The 20447-nt window shown below is 33.3% G+C and overlaps 3 protein-coding genes and 1 non-coding gene across 5 annotated transcripts; 3 read left to right on the plus strand and 1 right to left on the minus strand.

The window, feature by feature from the left end:
* The first annotated feature begins 1487 nt into the window (after positions 1–1487).
* On the plus strand, positions 1488–5210 carry LOC108208643 (histidine-containing phosphotransfer protein 1). The gene is made up of 6 exons (XM_017379179.2): positions 1488–1627; positions 1789–1931; positions 2024–2092; positions 4045–4116; positions 4369–4441; positions 4895–5210. Exons 1-6 carry the CDS (start codon positions 1565–1567, stop codon positions 4982–4984), a joined length of 510 nt encoding a protein of 169 aa, XP_017234668.1. The 5' UTR covers positions 1488–1564; the 3' UTR covers positions 4985–5210.
* Positions 5211–5931: 721 nt separating this feature from the next.
* TRNAR-ACG (transfer RNA arginine (anticodon ACG)) lies at positions 5932–6004 on the minus strand. The gene has a single exon. It is a non-coding gene; the product is annotated as a tRNA-Arg (tRNA).
* Positions 6005–6950: 946 nt separating this feature from the next.
* On the plus strand, positions 6951–9193 carry LOC108208061 (GDSL esterase/lipase At3g26430). The gene is made up of 5 exons (XM_017378536.2): positions 6951–7236; positions 7547–7756; positions 7848–8017; positions 8124–8394; positions 8659–9193. Exons 1-5 carry the CDS (start codon positions 6996–6998, stop codon positions 8922–8924), a joined length of 1158 nt encoding a protein of 385 aa, XP_017234025.1. The 5' UTR covers positions 6951–6995; the 3' UTR covers positions 8925–9193.
* A 5613-nt stretch (positions 9194–14806) lies between these two features.
* Positions 14807–19530, plus strand: LOC108206608 (uncharacterized). 2 transcript variants are annotated; one of them, XM_017376963.2, is made up of 15 exons: positions 14807–14947; positions 15815–15971; positions 16484–16595; positions 16722–16823; positions 17003–17107; positions 17574–17657; positions 17785–17900; positions 17996–18097; positions 18178–18291; positions 18400–18456; positions 18564–18630; positions 18736–18789; positions 18901–18975; positions 19107–19142; positions 19253–19530. In XM_017376963.2, exons 2-15 carry the CDS (start codon positions 15925–15927, stop codon positions 19364–19366), a joined length of 1185 nt encoding a protein of 394 aa, XP_017232452.1. In that variant the 5' UTR covers positions 14807–14947; positions 15815–15924; the 3' UTR covers positions 19367–19530. The 2 variants fall into 2 exon arrangements, with proteins under 2 accessions (XP_017232452.1, XP_017232451.1); XM_017376962.2 differs by lacking the exon at positions 14807–14947 and adding an exon at positions 15205–15476.
* Positions 19531–20447: the final 917 nt, after the last annotated feature.

A 20447-nucleotide genomic window follows, 5' to 3' on the forward strand; every position in this document is an offset into this window, starting at 1 on the left:
ACATAGTGGTTGTCTGCAATATTATGATGATATGATATGTGTCCATAACATTATATACAGTCATATATATGTCCCTTAACTAGTTTACATTGAAGTACGAGAGTTTAACAGACATTTTAAGAACCTAAAAAATTTAGTTTTATGAATTATTTTAAGACTCCACAAATATATAGTATCACTTGACTTTATAGTTCTTTACCACTACTTGTCACGTATTTTAAGGTTCCCACTTTTTATAAATATAGTTTCATAAGTTAATTTTGATATTTCCTTTCTGAGTAAAAAAAATCCGTACTCTCGTCTTCTAAGATACACTACCTAGGACACATATGGAGTACTACATATAAAGATATAGACACAGATCACTATTATATTGCAGACTATCGGAAAATAGATTTCCGAAAAATATCGTTTAGATGATCGGAAAATTTAAATAAAAGTCTGATTTTAATTAAATATAATAAAATTTCCCAAAATGCCCCTTCAAAGGTTAACGGTAACGGTAGAAGATAACGGAAAGGGTGCAAAGTGTCTACGGGTTAAAAGTAAGGGGCTGTATAGTGTTTATTCCAAAACTATTAGGTGCAATGTGCAACATGCTGAAATCAAAGGGGCGCCAAATGCAATTAATTCTAAAAAGAATAACATAGTGTTAATAATCAAATCCGAACCTAACGTTAGTGACAAAAAAAAAATCCGAACCTAACATTAGTGGCAAAAAAGAAAAAAATTATAGTTCAATGGTAGGTTTCTAAACAAATAATAAGTTGGGTGGCAAAAAAATCTATTTTCCCTTTTCATAATCAAGCACATACATTGTGAATGATTAGGTTCGAAACTTCAACACATGGGAGATGGGAGGGAGAGATAGAAACATCATTTTGGAAACGATACATAATTTTAATTTTAAGGAGTTGAAATTAAAAATGTAATTTATAAAAATAAATTCAGAATATTTTAATAAAAATAATTTTTATATATTGAGTTCAAGTAAAATATTATTCGTAGAGTAGCTATATGTCATGTTTAGATGTATGTTACTCCCCCAGATACGGATATATACGCAATTCCAAGGAATAATATATAAATTTACCTACTCTACGAATGTTGTTATTTTTTTATACGTAATTTTATATTTTTGATAATATAGTTGGAAATTTCACAACAAAAGGAAACCATTCTCAAAAATAATAATTTCAATATTAGTATAAATGAATTTGATTTATATGTTGGGAAATTAAGTGACTTATTTATAAAAGAAAGAAAAAAAAAAGAGAAATGTTAAATCCAGAGCTAATTTTTAATTTTCAGAGCAAACAAAACTTAAAAAGACAAAACTGCCCTCATGCATATACAATAGCAAAAGAGAAAAAACAATATGAAGGGATAATTTCGTCTTTTCAAAACTTTTCAGCTCTAACATTTCCCAAAAAAAAAGGAAGAGAATAGGACTGACATTTGCTTTAAAAGGATAGATACGAGGATTCCCCACTGACAGCAACATACGGAGCTAAAATCTAGCGAAACTATCGAGGCACTCTCCCTTGTGAAGCAGAAGGACCCCATGGAGACAGTGGAGGAATTGCTAAAACGCCATGCAGATCTTGTCAACTACATGTACCGCGAGGTCGGTGTTTTCGAGTCTTTCTACTTTTTTACTTTACTTCAAGAAAGTTAAATCATGATCTGATTTTTAATCGATGCGGGTCTTTGTGATTGCACTTGATTTGGGTACCTTTCTGATTTGAATAATGATTTTTTTTTTAAATTTTTTTAATGTAAAAACAGGAAATCGTGGACAGTCAATTCATAACTGTTCTGAACATGCGGGCATTAGACGAGAATCTCGAGAATCCTGATTTTTTTGGAATGATGGTTGCCGTGTTCCGCGAAGCTTCGGATGCGAAATTAGAAACAGCGGCCTCCGAATTGTCCGTGTTCCTTTTTTTTTTTTTTTTAATTTTTTGATTTTGAACTGTATTAAATGATACGAATTTTACTTGTGATTGATGTTGTTCAACAGGCAGAAAGAGGACCCGAACTATGAGAGAATTGATCGAATTATTGAGGACTTCCGGGAAACTTCCATTTGGTAAAACTCTATTTTTCCGGGGTTAATAAGAAGTTATATTTGATGCTTAAACATAATTTTTGATGATAGTGTTTCAACATATTGGTAATGTTTCGATTTGCAACAGCCTGACGAGTGATTGGTGTTTAATACAAGGGTGGCAGTGAAAAGAATGTTAAACGAAAATATGATATGTGTTTGATTGGAATATAGGTGTACTGTATCTACTGTAATAATTCTTCTTGTGTATGTGTAGTGCAGAAGAAGTAAGGAAAATTGATAACTTTTGAGGATGTCAAAACTGAAACTCACTGCGATTCTGTTGGTGCAAGAAACCGACTAATCACTAAATAACTGTCAGAATGCTCAGTTTTCAGTTCTAACCTCATTTTAAGCTCTGGAGAATCAAACACCGAAGCATAACTTTCTTGCAAATAAATTCAGTCGTCTACTGATGACTGCAAAATGTTGAAAACCTTGAGTTTTATTTTTATTTCTTTTTACTCACCACCAAAATCATGCATGACTCTCCTTTGCTTTTCAACTTCCATTCAAGCCACAGCCAACTAAGAGAGGGATGGTGCTACGGTGGATAAATCTTACCAAGCAAATGAAGGCAAAAGGATACCATAACTTGACGAAGTGGCTGTGTAAGAGATAGGAGAGTAAGAGAAGGATGGTGTTGGAGCATTATGACCAGCCTTTTACTTGTTTATTTGTTTGTTGAGAGAGAAAGAGAGAGGCTGGGATACTAGGTACCAGGTTAACAGGGGGAAAATAGTTAAGTATTAGGATAATAATATAAATCTTGGTCAGGCCACTTGGCCGGTGCTCCTGTGCAGGCATAAGCCCCGAACCAAAGATTTTCTCAACTACGTAATCCAAAACTGAAGCTAGCAAGTTAGGAAAATATTTTGATTAGGTAGGTTTGTCGGTTCTTCAGGGTCGTATGTGGTGTGTTATTATGTTGGTTGGCTCACATTTATGAAATAGTTACAGGATCGTTTTATTCAAACAGATAATATTAATATCTCTACTTTCAAATTCTTCTTCTTTTTTTCTTCTCTATTTTTAGTTGAATCAAATTGGTCTGTTTTACACTATTAACTACCAGACATGCAGATCTTTTGTCGGCGAAACTAGATAATTTGCATGTGTCCATATATGAAGAGCGGTACATTTTGATGGCGTGGAGTGTAAAAATGCAATTACGACAACAATAGTTAATTTAGAAAATGTACTATGTTCATTGAATGCTATCTGTATTTGCTATATATTACCTGAAAAGGTAAGAATATTAATCGAGGTAGAGGGATTAAATGGGTTTATGTTGATTAAATGCTATCTATATTCGCTAAATAATACCTGAAAAAGTAGGAATTTCCACGTAGAGGGATCAACAGCGCTTTCTAAGCGGACATTGCATAGAGGTTTATTTTTACAGGTTTGGACACTGGAGATACTTCAGAGTTCAGATTGAGAATTAATGATTTTGTATCATGCTCTCTCTATATACTAGTGTTTCAGATTTTCCTATTTATATACTCTTGGTCTCTATGTGCGATGTCTTTTTACTGGGAGTTCATTTATGTGCGGTTTATTCCACAAGAAAAAACCGTGTTTGGAGAAGCATTAAGTAATATTGTATTAATAGCATTGAATATGGTTTATTCCACAAGAAAAGTCCGTGTTTTGAGAAGCATTCAGTAATATTGTTTTAATAGCTTCGAATGGTCACCAACAATATTGTTGGGATAATGACCTTGTTGTACATGTAAATATTCCTAGTAGCACTGTTTATTACTAGTTTCCATTTTCTTTGTAGCCAACATTGTACGTGTATTATTGGCAAAAGTCTTTGAGTATTTATATTGATTAGAACAATAATACATACAGAAGATAGATCATCTTGTTTTTGTTTATTGATTATTTTCTAAAATTTTCGACTAATATTTTCTATTCTGGAATAACAGCATGGGTACTCATGGTTTGGTCAGTACTTGCAACTCATTTAAAACCTGCTACGAGGCCAAAAATTTCGAAGGGTCGGTCTTTCTTTCTACTTACACCAATATTGAGCCTTTTTTTTTTTTATCAAATTGTGGAACTCACTTGTACTGCAGATAACTTCTTTAAGCTCACATGTGGAGTTAATATGACAAAATGTTTTGCTGCCATGCACATCAGTTGTGCAACATACAGTTTTCTTTTGCCTAAATCATTGATCAGTTTGATGTTCTTATTAGTAATTGCAGCCCACTTGAATTGTAGATGACATTTGAAGGTGTTTGGTGCAGGTGTGTGAGATGCTTTAAGCGTCTAGAAGACGAGTACTTATTAATCAAAAGTAGACTCGAGACACTTCTCCAGGTTAGTATACTCCGTCTTTCCATTCCTGCTAGGATATTAATGTTCTACCATTAGTAATTTAGCCGACATCTTTTTTCTATCCTTTTCAGCGTTTAAGATCAATTTTAGTAAACTTGGAATTTGTAATCTGACAAGTATTGTTCAGGTTGATTAGATTTATGGAGTATTTAGAATTTGAGTAGTACGTAATGCTTTTTGTTGTTGCCAGTCACAGTATTGTGACAGAAGTCCTCAGGAGATTGCTGAAATCTTAATTTCATAAGCATTTTGATTCGACTTTAAATCTCTGTAGGATCCTCTAAATCATGAACGAAGCAGTAAATTACAACTTCATGATTTTATTATGAACCACTGTGCTTTACTGAATTATAGGTTTTCTGGACTGCAAGATATATCAGTTATTTTCCTTTTCTGCTTCTGTTTATGATAAAAGTTTGTCCATGGTACATGCAGCTGGAGCATCAGATTGATGCTGCTGGAGCAATAATCCCAGTCATCGAGCTTCCAACCAATAAAGTGAAGAGACCATTCAACCCGAAGTGAATTCTAGAGTTCAAATCCTTGGATATCATAGCCAGGACATCTGGTTATTTGGTTGTGTACTTGTGGAGTTATGTTTTACTATTGTGCTAAAATTCGTTGTTCTGTAGCTAAATGTTTGATTCGACGTGGAGGTTACAACAAGGTTTTTATGGTCTTTAAACTATTTAAGTGCTGCGGTACCACATATCCGCATGTTATTATTCCTGCAGGTCACTACAATTTAGAGATGCTTTTCGTAGTTGATTTAGCTGGTTGCAATTTGCAAGCCAGAGCTATAAACATATATGTGGAGACTGTCTGTCAAATAAAGCAAATGGTGGCCTAACCTGCAGCTTTCTCGGTTTCATGTTTATGAAGCTGGATGAAAGTGACACCGTAGCTAATTCCACAAACAAAATTATATTCTGCTTTAAAATGATGTTATTAAGAGCACGCGCACAACATCAAAACAAATTGCCTCATTTCCAGATAGTTGCACGCACACTAAGCACTAAAATTCATAAGTTTGGGTGATTTTGATTGGCTCCTTATAATGGTGGACTCCCCTTGCAAATTCACCGACCACACCAATTAAAATCCACCAAACTTATAAAATTTGGTGCTTAACAAATTGATTCAGTAGAGGGTCAGGCTGAAAAATTTAAACTCTCATACGAATCAAGATCTTGTGACCAAGTCATGGAAGAAATTATCTTCTAAGTTTGATGAGTTGTATTCGACAATCTTCTTCCTCCATTTTAATAGTACAATCATATTATATTCGTCTTTTAACAAAAAACAAAAAAAATCGAGAATCCTCAGTGCCAAACTCATCTGCAATCTAGAGCAGGATTCTCAGTTTCTTTTGTTAAAAACCAAGCAAATAGAGCAACACCTCAAACAGTGGAGAGGATATATTTTAATCAGGTTTACTGTTGGATCAAAAATTAGACGAATCACAAAAATATCGACTCCGCTGGGGATCGAACCCAGAATCTCTGGTTTCGTAGACCAGCGCCTTATCCATTGGGCCACGGAGTCGGATATGTGAAAGGAAAACGAAATACAAGTTATTATACGAAAGAAAAAGCCAAAAAAGGAAAGCGCCAAAATGATTGAAAACAAGATTTAAATCTCGTTACAGATTCTGCACCTCCAAAGTCCAACTGGCACTTTAAATACTCGAAAAAGAAACTAGTGTCCAAAACATTCTTTTAACTAATGATATCCAACATAATTATACAGGGGTGAGCATCGGGCAGTTTGGGCGGTTTGAAGGGTCTAAACCAAACCAAACCAAACCGTAATAATCGGTTATTCAAAATCTCAATCCAAAATCAAACCATTATGTTTAAAATCCAGACCAAACCAATCCGTTTAAAACGGTTCGGTTCGGTTTGGTTTCGGTTTAAACCGTTTTTTATATGTAAAACAAAATTAGCAACAAAATTAAATTTTAACTTGAAAAATAAGGAATGAAAAATTCAATTTATATTTTCTATTTAATCATATTTAAAGAGGATACAAGAATATATTAGCTTGATAGATAAAAAGAGACGGAAGAAAAGAAAAAATGTGATTCGTATACTTTTATAAAAATATAAATAAAAAGAAAGGAAACATTATACATACATCGAAATTAATATCATAAAATAGAATAAATAATATTTTTATAAAGAAATTTTTTACTAGGATACCTTTTATATGTTTAAGATTTATATTTTTTCGTAGATTATAATTTTATTTTTAATAATACATTATAAGTACATGTATATTAATATTTAAATTTACACATTCGGTTCGGTTCGGATTTATCGGTTGGTTTGGAGGTAAAAACCGAAACCAAACCGAAATAATTCGGTTTTTATAATTTAAAACCATAACCAAACCAAACCGTTATTAAACCGTTAAATTCGGTTTGGACGGATTGGATCGGCCGGTTTCGGTCGGTTCGGAGAATTTTTCTCACCTTATATGACAATCTCCTCCTACTCCAAAGCCTCAACATTTGTTTTTACATTAACATACATTCATGGACTCTCACAAGCTTCCCACACACTTTTTCACACTTGTTCTTGTTTTTTTGCTTCCAAATTCATTCCTGTGTCGGAACCACTGTGACTTCCCGGCTATATTTAATTTTGGTGACTCAAATTCCGATACCGGTGGATTATCAGCGGCGTTTGGACAGGCCCCTCCACCACATGGTGAGACCTTTTTTCATGCCCCTGCAGGCAGATACAGTGATGGTCGTCTTGTAATTGATTTTATAGGTAATGCTTTCATTTTTTATTGCTTCTTGAAATTTAAAGCACTCATCTTTCTCATGAATTGTCAGATGCATAAATTTTAATAATGCTGATTTGATTTCTTCACAATTTTGTCTCTCCCGTTGTTGCCTTATCAGTTGGAAACTAGAATCACTTATGGGTTCGCAACAATTTTTGTTAAAATTAGGAATAGGGTGAAGAGTACAACTGAACAAGACTTTACAAGTTATGTCAGTTTCAGAGGGCACTATGTATGATGTATCTAGATTATCTGTGAGGTCACTATGTGTAACATGTTGATCTGTTATTTCAGCGGAGAATTTGACATTACCATATCTTAGTGCATACCTTGACTCTATTGGTTCAAACTTCAGTCACGGAGCCAATTTTGCGACAGCTGGCTCAACTATTAGACCTCAAAATACAACCAAGTCCCAGAGTGGCTTCAGTCCGATCTCATTAGATGTGCAGTCTGTTCAATTTTCTGATTTTTATTCAAGATCTCAGATAGCTAGGCAAAAGGGTATGCAAGATGTAGCCAATTGTGCTACTTCTACTGTTATTGCCAATTACTTGAGTAATATAACAATTCTTGTCCTGTTTCGTCTGCACAGGAGCTGTATTTCAAAGCCTGTTACCAGAAAAGGGTGATTTTTCTCGTGCATTGTACACCTTTGACATTGGCCAAAATGATCTCACTGCTGGTTACAAGCTTAACTTGTCAACAGAACAAGTCAAGGCATATGTTCCTGATGTCTTGGCTCAGTTTACAAATGTCATCAAGGTGAGAATGCAGCTACAAGTTCAGTTATTCTTTGCTAAATTCCATATTCTTATGAGTTAACAATGATCCCATAATACATTACAGTAATCTATAAATGTATACACAGAACATATATGCTCAAGGCGCAAGATCATTCTGGATTCATAATACTGGACCTGTGGGATGCCTACCTTATGTTATGGACAGGTTTCCAATCACAGCTGCTCAGGTGGATAAATTTGGTTGTGCCAGTCCATTCAACAATGTAGCTCAGTTTTTCAACCATAAACTGAAGGAAGCCGTACATCTACTTAGGGAGGAACTCCCTTTAGCTGCAATAACTTATGTTGATATCTACACAGTAAAGTACTATCTTATCAGCCACGCAAAGAAGCTCGGTAATTTTCTTTCAAACTTCATGACCTGATAATCTGATACATAGTGACACTTATCTGTAGTTTGTCACCAGAACGTGCTGAACTTTCGCCAATAATCTACATTTGTATTCACTATGTTTCCCAAAAGGTGCAAATATTGAAGAGGAGAAACCCGTGTTAATTTCTTATGTTTCCTGAGCATTTATAGGAGAAAGCCTCCATATGCATATAATTCTAGTTTATAAGTATGATTGAACTTACAACTACAAAATGCATATATGACAGGATTCAAGAACCCTTTTTCAGCTTGTTGTGGTCATGGTGGAAAGTATAACTACAACATGTTCATAAAATGTGGGAGCAAGCATATAGTAAATGGCAAAGAGACAGTGCTTGCAAAGTCTTGCAAAGACCCATACCATCGGATTAGCTGGGATGGAACTCACTTCACTGAGGCAGCAAACAAGTGGATATTCAACAAAATTGTTGATGGATCATATTCGGATCCTCCTATTCCATTAAAGCTAGCTTGCAAGAGGACGGGCCACTAAGTGACATGTCATTTGCTCTTGTTACTTTGAGGAATTTAAACCTTATGGATATGAGAAATGTGTTTAATTCACTTTAGATTGCGCTTGGAAACATGTATTTCATTTCAAATTTTGGATTTCAAATGACATGATTTCAAGTGTCATTTCAAATTCTCATCTTTATACTACTATTTGAATGTCTAGGATTTCAAATGAAATCCAAGTTTCCAAACAGGCTCTTACTAGCGCAAAGAACAATAGAGTGTTTTTATGCAGATTTTTTTTAAATCTTGGCTGGGGTCATATATGAACTATCCCTACCCAACACAAGCAACTACAAGAGCACCGGATGATAATCCCTTTTTGTCAATGCTTATATAGTAATTTGGTGTCCTTAGGTTTCATCTTCTTTTGGTTTATCAGATAAATCTTTTGAGTATTGGATGAAGTATTCGTATGCACTAGCAAAATAATTTACAAACTTTCCGTCCACCCTGACTTGGCCTCTTAAGTTTCATGTTCATTTAGTTTGCTACTAAGAGCTGTTGGTACTTAGATAGAAAGCTTTCAAGTTCACTACCAATATAGTTCATCGTTCTTGCATTCATTCATGATATATTTTTGGACATTGCAATTGAGATTTCATATTTATACCAAGTAGTTCCTTCCAGCCTTGGGTGGAAGACTTTTTATTTTCACAATGTAAATCATCCACGTTTTCTTTCCGCTGCTTGATAATAATTTATGTGGATGATTTCTGTTGTGAAATGCATTTTCCATCCATTGAGTAATGATATATGTCCTTCACTTGGCATAGCTGAGGTTTCATCTTCATATGATTTAGTGTTTTGTATTTTCCAGTAATATTCTTTAGGCCTTCTTTTTTGAGATGCACGATTTTATTCATAGAACGCCTCTCCCAACAAGAAGAGACGAGCAGCAGTAGTACAAGTGTACAACTAAGAGCAACCTAACTTAGGAACAACCAACTGGACTAGATGCTACAATAATTATTGGAACAAGTCCGAAACATATAACTACAGACTTGCTCCTGACTCCTGCCATGCTTCATTTGCTTCTTTCTTACTTTCTGCCACTGCAATTTTTGATTATTACTCCACTGCATTGCAATCGATGGAGTTGGGACTTTTTGCTCCCAAACCTTCAGATTAACCGGACAGTTATTAATTAAAACAATAATAAGAGGGTACTCGGTCGAGAAGTACTGATTGGTAGTTGCCACCAAACCGGTATATAATAGTTTCAAAAATAAAAACGAACGGGCATGTAATTATCTTTTTATCCACCTCCAGCACCAGAAAAAAGGGAATAGAAAATCTCTAAAGCCAAGTCAAATCCTGATAATTTTCCGTCGGTACGTCGCTAACAAAATCTTGATAGCCTAACTTAACGAAAAAGACAGTATTGGTCGCCTAACTTCGTTAACGATTTTATCAGTAACTCCTTAATAATCAACATATTTTTGCTAGTTTTATACCGTAAAATGCATGTTGTATTTTTAATAACAGGCGGAAGGAGTATCAATTAAAATCTGAGAATATAAGAAACAGTCATTTTGTTAAAATGCTAAAGTCTATAAGCACAAAAACTTTAACTTAAGCATAATTTTACATTCGGATAACAATTATTAATTTAATATTTATCTTGGTATTTTCTCGAGCAGAGTTCAAAATTTTGAGAGATTTTATGAAAATAATTTTTCCACTTCAATAGTAAAAAGTTACAATTTCTACATATATTATGTCTAATCACTAATTGTTGTGAGATGAAATCGATTCAACGTCTCATATATGTTTCATGAATTTTTAAAAGAGAGAGATAAATTATAGTCGATAATTGATAGAGATCAGTCGTTTCATCATAATTAGTTATTATTGATTTTTTGTTGGCAGAGCTTATACTGCACTCCCGAAAGGTTATCAGTAATCTGAATATGTTTATATGTAAATATATGATATTTATCTGATAATAAATAATAAATCTATACTATACTATTAAAGCTGAAACATTAAAAGTTTGGTCGGTCGGTCGGTACTTGGGCCAAAATACGGGCCTATCTATATAACCAATTATTCTGGTCCTATTTATATAAATAATTATTCTTTTTAATTTGGGTCAAAGTACGGGCCTATCTATATAACCAATTAATAATAATCCTTTTAAAACTGAAACATTAAAAGTTCGGTAGGTCAGTACTTGGGTCAAAATACGGGCCTATCTATATAACCAATTATTCTTTTTAATTTGGGCCATAGTACGGGCCTATCTATATAACCAGATAATCCTTTTAATTGAAATATATTACTTTTTTATATTTTTGATTAAAAACTCAATCTTCTAAAATAACATTGATAAACATGGTAATTACTTTTTTAACTAAAATATATTATCTTTTTATAAATTTTCCAACTAAAAAATTAATCTTTTACAATTAATACGGACATGGGCGACATATTTATACGTAAAAATGTGTGCCAAAAGTCTAAAAGTCAAATAATTAAAAATAGAAAGAGTATTATTATATTGGTCGGACGGTCGGTACTTGGGCCGAAGTACGGGCCTATCTATCTATATAACCAATTATTCTTTTTAACTAAAATATATTATCTTTTATATATTTTTTAGATAAAAAAAACTCAATCTTCTAAAATAATATCAAGCAACATAGTAATTGTCTTTTTAATCAAAACGCTTTATCTTTTTTAGATTTTCTAACTAAAAAAACCGAGTTTTTACAATTAACACGGGCGCCATATATATAAAAATATAATATCATTAAATATAATTATTAATAAATAACATGTGATATAATTCAACCAAAATACATTAATAACATTATTTTTAAATACTCTAATGATCTCATATTAAAAGAAATATTACAAATCTGTCATATACTATATATTATTACATTATTAAAGCCAAAAATAAAAATTCACTTGGTTGGTCAGTTAGTTGAGTTTGGTGAATCGTTTGGTATTCGACCCACGGAGCTCTTGAATTTATAACATGTTATAGTATATTTTTTATTATCAATTAAACCAAAACATTAAATTTAGGTTAGTATGATGGGGAGGTATTTGGTTTCATGCGTATGTTTTATACCATATTACCAAAACATTAAATTTAGGTTAGTATGATGGGGAGGTATTTGGTTTCATGCGTATGTTTTATACCATATTATTAATTATTAATAACGAAATATCAAAGGTTGATTGGTTAGTTTATATCTGAGTTTATAGGCCACCTTAAATTATAACATGTAAAAAAAAATATTTTAACATTCTCATTAAAATATATATGTTCGACCTAATTTTCAATTAGCCATTTGACGGACTTAACTATGAAGAATTTATCCAACTGTTAAGTAAAAAATTTATTAAACCATGTTATTCTATCATAATTTTATTTTTACAATAAAATTAGGTAACTTTAAAATATATATAATAAAATAACAAATATGTTAACCGCCCGTGCATTGCACGGGTTATAAGCTAGTATATTTTTAAAATTCATAAATGAGTATTGACATGCTCTCAAAATTTAGGGGATGACCCCTATCCATTTACAATCCGTTGTCGTGCTGTCTGGACAGTGAAGTTCGAACTTCCCAATTCCGAACTCGTGCACTTTCATGAATTGATTTCATCTTTCATCGAATCTCCCAATCCACACGTCCGCAATGATAGATTGAGCCTCTAATTTATCAGGAATTTATGGTTGTTTATGTTTATCTCAAACTAAAAGTGGACACAGGAACTACTCCCTCCGTCCCCTTTTACATGTCCATTATGCATTTCGAGGAGTCAAATTGACCAATTTTTGACTAAATATTACAAATTATCTACTCATTATTTTTAAAATCTGAAAGTTGCGTATTAAAATACACTAAATGTACTTTCTATTGATATAATTTTTATTATTTTTCTCAATTATCTGATACATGTAAAGTTCAGTCAAAATAAAATCAATTTGACTGGTCAAAAGTCAAAATGGACATGTAAAAAGGGACGGAGGGAGTATATTCTTATTTTTAATTATGAACGGCCCAAGTTCAGACTTGTGCGTCCATATTTCACTAGACAAGTCAAGTCTATCAAATCACCCTTCACCTGCGTACTTTAGCTTCTAATTAACCAACTTGTACTAATTTAGCTTCTAATTAACCAACTTGATACTAACTAATCTTTCCTCTCAAGTCGTGTAGAACTAGTTGTCTTGACTTAAGTTGGCAGAGTTAGGTGATTATTCGCTTAAGGTATAAAATATTTATTTATGTTATTAATAAATTATGAAATAGTCTCGTAATTAGAAAAATGACTTTAAGTTGAAAAATAGTTAAAATCAAAAAAATTGTGATACAGAAAAAACTTATTTTACTCCAAAATAGAAAATTGTGACGTCGTTAGTTGTGTTTGTGAAAAAATTGTTTTTAAATTTTTTATTTAAATGGAAAAATAAAAAATAATTTATATATTTCTTTCATATATATGTTAATATATGTATGAAAACAAAAATAACTGCCGATTTAAGATATAGAATAACTTTCTCCTAACAAGGTATATTCACTCCACTACTTGGTTCTACTTTTAAAAGATTAAAAGTTATGTTAGTTATTAATTTTTTGTCAAAATCTTTGATCATGGTCTGCCAGATTAAATTGTTAAGGAGACCGGTGCCACTTTAATTTTACACAATTATTGCTAAACTTTGTCTTCAACGTATTGTTTAATTATAATCACTAGCCTTTAACCCGTGCGAAGCACGGACGGATATGTAGTTCCTAATTTATTATTTATTATTTATAATTTAAATTTTAACGTCATTTTATTAGTATTTTAATATTAATAGATTGAATTTAATTAAATTATATTATTCAACTGAATATATTTCTCTCGATTACTTGAAAATTGACAAACCCTAACAAATATATATATATATATATATATATATATATATAAAATACATTTAATTCGAATTTAGTACATGTAGATTTAAAAATTAAAAAAATCAGAAAATTCATATCTTTTCCAAACATAGACGATCTTGTAATACATTTGAAAGATTCAGTAATCTAATCAATCGAATTTCAACATAATTCTGTAATCTTGATTTTTTTGATAAGAATTAGAAAGAGTTATGTAATGTGTGGTGTTTATATTGATATAACACGTTAAAGTTAAAAAAAGTTATATAAAACTTTTTGTTAAAAAAAGATATTCAAAATTATTATTTATAATTTTATTTATAACATCATTATAATTTTTTAATGAAAATATTATATGATAAGGTATTGTTTGGAGTGTTTTTAGTATTTGAAACTGTTTAACAATGTAAGACTAATAGACTCCACATTTGTAGACTTGTAATACCAAAAGGAGAGTACCAAACCAAAAAATATAAATAAAACATAGGACTACAAATTATACCCATGTTGACTTATTATAGTATAGTATAGATGGCATCAAATTAAAATTTGTCCGTGCGCTCACTATATTGATACAAATCCTTGGTCGATAAATGTCAAAGAATTAAAATAATCTAGTTGATTACGTTATATTAGTTCTATTGCTGGTAGAATGTCAAACAATAGTTAACTATTTCCGAAAGCAATTAAAACTACTAGTAGCCAATAATATCAAAGAAACGAATATATAATCCGCCGCGGAGTCGGCAACTATATGTTTGATAATATAAAAGAATCAAACCAAATTCCAACAAAAAAAAAACTGGTGGTAAAGTTTGAAGAAAATTCAAAAACAACAAACGTGGAGCACCACGATTCTTCTTCTACTCGAACATCTCTCCATCGCCAACTCTTTTAGTTTCTTTCATTCAGTTGCTACGACATATCAAGCAGCACGACTTTTTTATATTATAGTTTAAGTCCACTTATAAGGTATTCACATTGATTCCGTTTTGGTTTCTGTTTTTTCGCTTCAAGAAGCTACTTCTTTTGGTGATCTCAACAACAATACTTAAGCCCGTCGTAAGATTTTTCTGGGTTTTGCGTGTTCGAATTTAAGGTACCGTTTCTGTTTTTAATAACTATGTGTAAGAGTCGTTGTTCTTGAGCTAAGTTGCATTGTTTTTGTTTGTTTTCCTCTGTTTGTTTGAGCTGTCTGTGTACATGTACCTGTTAACGTGTGGAACGGGGTTTGTGAATACTGGGATTAGAATTAGAATTGTCAAGGTGTGGCACATGAGTTTCTGTTTTAGTTGCGTAGGCTGTATTTGCGTTATTCGTGGAGTATTTTTGGGGTTGTATGGGAGAACATAGAGTAGGAACAAGTCATTGAATTGGTCGTGTGGAAACTTATAAGTCAATGTCTTTTGAGTACTATAAGAATAGAAAGAGGGGAACCATATTCTTGACAAGTTGCTAAGATTAGGACTTGCTAGTGGTTTCCGGTAGGGGATGCTAAAGGGGGAGGTTGTGGATTGTGATGCATCGTGTTCTACTTTTTCGAGCTTCCTGATTTCTTGACTGAACTGAGCTGTGTCGTGTAATCGCGATAAAACAACAGTATCTCCCCAACTTAGTTTTGAATCTATGTAAGTCAATTGTTTTAGCCTTGCTCTAGCCTCTTTAGGGATTTTTACGTCCTTGGGTAGGCACATGTCGCAGTCTCTAATCGCGCATGCATGTTGCAGTTAGCAAGAAACAATCCAGGATATCTTTCTTGTCCTTGTACTATATATTTTACCGATCATTGTAGTAGGCGTAGCTAAAAGTATGAATCTTGATTCTGTTATGCTTAAATTGTAGATGTTAAGAAATTTGCAATACCTTGGAATCCAGTTTTACTATGTTCTCTGTCCTACACTTCTACATGAGTATTTTAACTGTAATATGTTAATACATTTTGCTGACTGAAATCTATTGTATTTAGTTTCGCTACTGGCTTCCTTCCCAGCGGCCTTCATCTCTTCCAAAAAGGAGCTACAGGTTGCAACTTACGACACATAGCAGAGCAGCTCTCACACGCTATTTGGGTTGAGAATGAAGTATTTTAAGACTCTAGATTCCGTGAGGCACTTGGGTCACAGGTTTGCAACTTTAGGTTACTGCTGTAGTCAAAACAATGTAAGGTACTGTTTGGGGTTGCTGTTGCAGACAGCAACAACAGCTTTTTGCTGAAAAGCCGGTAAAAAACTGTTTGGTAAATCTAAAAGCAGCTTTCCCGAACAGCAGCTTTTAGCTGAAAAGCTGCTGTTAGAAAAAGCAGGTCCTCCCATGCTTTTAGAAAAAGCTGCTTTTCAGTTTTTGCAGAATGCTGTTATAGATTTCATTATAAAACCTCACCAAAATCATTATTATTTTTTATATTATAACTCAAAATAAGTAAATTTCAAAAAATTACCAAACAGTTATCTGATTTCTACAACAGCACTTATTTTACCAGCACTTTTTCTGACAGCACAGCAATTTTTAACAGCACTCCCAAACAGACCCTAAATCTTATTTTTAACACCTTAGCAAAAAAAAAAAACACAATGCAAATCATTCATTTTTTTTTTTGGAAGACTGATATCTTAGACCCGATTTTTCTTTGGCACAGTGAATTTTCTAAAAAACAAAATGAGAAAATGAGGCTAATCTTGATAACATTTATTGGAGTTGCTTTTGGCTTCTTGATGGGAGTATCATATCCTATACTTCTGGAAAATAAGGTATGTACGTGGACATATCATTCCAGTTTTCCTCTTCTACCTTCTATAATTACAAGTGCCTGCAGCTGCTGTCTTCAACCATTGAGCTCCAAATTTTAAAATTATTTTTGATTTGTCAATTGACAGATGACTCTTTCTACCATTGTTCTTCCTGATAATAGCACTCATATTGAGACTCCAACAATCTCTCCGCAAGTAAAAGCTCAAGAGGTCAATGATGTGCGGAAGGTATATTATGTGTCACTATCAGAGGATACTGGTTTAGAAGTTTAAACTAAATGCTGTTATTAATTATAATTATATTTATTTATAATAATAATACTGGTTTAGATGCCTATTATAATTGTTTTTATTAATATAAAGAATTTACACTCATCCATGCCTGCATCCCTAATGAACTTATGCAGATTTGGGTCCCCTCGAATCCACAAGGTGCAGAAAGATTAGCGCCTGGTATCGTTGTACCTCATTCAGACCTTTATCTTCGCAGATTGTATGGTCACCCCAGTGAGGTAATTATCTGTTACCAGTACAATCTTATCACAAGAAAGCACTTGTAATCATATAATAGAGTACCTGATATGAATAGCATGGGCTGATATGATCATTCTGTGGGAGTAGACATTATTATCTGAAAGTTAAGATTACATGGTGAAATGAACATAGCATTGTTGAAAGATACATAATTACCAAGAAAAATAAAAAAGATAGAGCTAATAAAAGTTTCTGGTTCTAAGCTATTGTAGTATTCACAAGTAAATGATCTACTAGGATATAGAATCAAAATTATTCAAGTTTATTGTGTATTATAGCTTATTTTTTTGGAGTACTTGAAGGGTAAGACTATGAAATAGTGTAAATAAGAAATAATAGAGTTGTATTACTGTGAATTTTATCATCTTATCGTCATCTGAAAAAATTCTAGAACAAGTTTTACATGATTAAAAGTTTAAAGTTTGAGCAATCTGCCTTTTGCAGGACCTAAGTATCAAACCAAAGTATCTTGTGACGTTTACAGTTGGCTATAATCAGAGGCATAATATTGATGCTGCTGTTAAAAAGGTTAGCCTCTCTGTCTCCCTCAGTCCCCACCCTCCCTTTTTCCGCCCCCCCCCCCCCCCCCCCAACCCGAAAAAAGTGCTAATATGAATATAAATTTGCTTCCTCTGTTTAAATGTGCCTGTTGCAGTTCTCAGAGAACTTCACTATACTTCTGTTTCATTATGATAATCGAGCAAGCGAATGGGACCAATATGAATGGTCAAAGAAGGCTATCCATATAAGTGCCCTGAAGCAAACAAAGTGGTGAGTGACTATGAGAACGTTAACTTGATATTTTCTTCTTTTGTGCTAAGCTTTCTTTCATAGTTTTATACTGAACTCAATGACTTTTGTCCAAGGTGGTATGCCAAAAGATTCCTCCACCCTGATGTTGTTGCAGCTTATGACTACATATTTATATGGGATGAGGATCTTGGTGTTCAAAATTTTACTGCTGAAGAGTAAGTTTTAGTATCAATAAGTTACAGTTTATAGCACAGCTCTTAGTTAATTAACTCTCCTTATAACTTGCTTCTGTCAGATACATTAAGCTTGTGAAGAAACACGGCTTGGAGATTTCACAGCCTGGTGTGGACCCTCGGAGAGGACTAACATGGAAAATGACAAAGAGACTAGAAGATTCTGAAGTTCACAAGTAAGGGTGATATTTCTGAATGAGCAGACACCATTCACCTCATAGAGATGATAATAATAAAAACTGACTGAAATCTAATTTTCTTTTCCTTTGTTTTACATTTTATAGGGAAACAGAGGAGAGACCGGGATGGTGTAAGGATCCTCATTTGCCACCCTGCGCAGGGTATGGATTTTCATTTTTTCACAATTTACTATATGATGTAGTTGTTTCACAAGGTAAATGCTAAAGGAATATGGATTTCTTTTCTCACTGACCTCTTCTGGTTGCAGGTTCGTGGAAATCATGGCCCCTGTATTTTCTAGAGAGGCATGGCGATGTGTGTGGCATATGATTCAGGTATTGGTTATAGATTTAAATTTACTCAGATGTGAGTGTTTCAGGAGTCCTAACCATTTTAGCCTTTACCTTCTAATGTTTACTCATTTTGATATGGCCTTGTAGAATGATTTGGTCCACGGCTGGGGTCTCGATTTGGCCCTTCAAAGATGTGTTGAGGTTAGCTTTAATCACCATCTATTTGTCTCTCTTGTTTATCTATATGTCGTTGGATCTGATTTTGTAATGTCAAAGAATCTAATCCCTTAGATGACGTTTTTGTTTGTATAGCCTGCTCACGAGAAGATAGGAGTTGTAGACGCACAGTGGATTGTCCATCAAGGCATTCCATCACTTGGTAATCAGGTATAGTGCGCCATCAAGCATTTTGCATGCATACTAAAACGTTGATTGTGTACATTTGTGTGGCTTATGTCTTCGATTGGTAGACCTGATGGTTTCTTTTTGATAAATAAAATAAAATTTGCTTCTGGCAGGGGCAAGCTGATGATGGGAGACCACCATGGCAAGGGGTAAGCTTTCCACTTAATTTTTTTTTATCCAGACATATTCCTGTCCGCTGTATATTGTAGACGAGATTATATTCTTCTTGATCATAATACTAACGTTTCTTCGGTTGCAGGTGAGAGAGAGGTGTAAACTGGAATGGAAAATGCTCCAACACCGGTTTGCAAATGCAGAAAAGAACTATTACAAATCTATGGGCATAGATCCTTCCAATACTACATCGCACTAAACTTTAAAAGAAGTTGAGCATCTATAACCAGAGCCATGCTTCCGGGTAGATTTACAAATAGAATTGTAAATCCAATTTTTGTATTGTAGATAGAAATACAGCTTAGAACTACTACATCTTATTGTATAGATCTTTTTATAAGTGAATGCATATGATTTTTTACATCTTGGTTGGACTTCAGTTTAACATTTCAGCTTATTCAGAAGAAAGTAAGAATTTCAGGGAATAAAATGAAGAATCACACATTCAAATCCAAAGTATTGAAAAGAAATTTCACAGACTAAGATCGTAACACTTGCTCAAAGGAAGAAACAGTAAGTATACAAGTAATTACCTTCTAGGCACATTAACATTAGTTAGTAGACAGCTTATTTTGGCCAGCTATAGTACTTAACAATAGAAGGTCATAGAATAATATATAACATGATCTAGGCTTGAATGTCAGTGCATGCCAGTAGAAAATTCTTATGCTTGAGCTTGATGAAGTCCTCAGCTTCAGCATCAATATTATTCTCTGCATCTACCTTGACACCAGGATGAGCATTTCCGCGATTTGCACATTCATATTTCAGCAGTAGTTTCCTCCTTGTAGGAGCCTCAAATCCGCTAGATGTCAGGTAAATGCTTGAATATGGAGGAGCATCAATCAGTTTGTGTGGTGTTTCTAACAGTTTCTGATGACCACTGCCATTGTGGTGGTGGTGCTTGTGGTCGAAATACGAGGTTATGAAAGTCATGTTTCAAGAGTTAAGGGCACAAAACAATAAAGATGATGAATGAGTTTGTAAGGAGATGTATATAAAGTACAATGATAAGGAAGTTTTCATGATTGGACAATCAAGAGAAGTTCAGACTTCACCTTTCTTCTGATTTAAACTCAGGAGAATCTCCTTTTAGCTTTTATTTAGGCAGCATGTGCATTTTGCGCATGACATTTTTGAGTAATCTATCTTTAATATAATACCCAACTCATATTTGACACAACTTTAATGACCAAGAACAAGGTTCATTCAGTTCAATCCGAACAAACCATCAAATCTCAAACTTGAAAAAGCAATTTATTTATACGCCAATATTCCTA

The sequence above is a fragment of the Daucus carota genome, chromosome 2, assembly GCF_001625215.2.
Source record: "Daucus carota subsp. sativus chromosome 2, DH1 v3.0, whole genome shotgun sequence".
Taxonomy (NCBI): Eukaryota; Viridiplantae; Streptophyta; class Magnoliopsida; order Apiales; family Apiaceae; genus Daucus; species Daucus carota.

Coding starts and splice junctions, on each gene's coding strand:
- LOC108208643 (XM_017379179.2), top strand. CDS start 1,565: ATGGAGACAGTGGAGGAATTGCTAAAACGCCATGCAGATCTTGTCAAC. Junction 2,093..4,044: donor TTCCGGGAAACTTCCATTTG/GTAAAACTCTAT, acceptor CTGGAATAACAG/CATGGGTACTCATGGTTTGG. Junction 4,117..4,368: donor GAGGCCAAAAATTTCGAAGG/GTCGGTCTTTCT, acceptor TGTTTGGTGCAG/GTGTGTGAGATGCTTTAAGC.
- LOC108208061 (XM_017378536.2), top strand. CDS start 6,996: ATGGACTCTCACAAGCTTCCCACACACTTTTTCACACTTGTTCTTGTT. Junction 7,237..7,546: donor TCTTGTAATTGATTTTATAG/GTAATGCTTTCA, acceptor CTGTTATTTCAG/CGGAGAATTTGACATTACCA. Junction 8,018..8,123: donor AGTTTACAAATGTCATCAAG/GTGAGAATGCAG, acceptor ATGTATACACAG/AACATATATGCTCAAGGCGC.
- LOC108206608 (XM_017376963.2), top strand. CDS start 15,925: ATGAAGTATTTTAAGACTCTAGATTCCGTGAGGCACTTGGGTCACAG. Junction 18,098..18,177: donor CAAAATTTTACTGCTGAAGA/GTAAGTTTTAGT, acceptor TGCTTCTGTCAG/ATACATTAAGCTTGTGAAGA. Junction 18,976..19,106: donor TTCCATCACTTGGTAATCAG/GTATAGTGCGCC, acceptor TGCTTCTGGCAG/GGGCAAGCTGATGATGGGAG.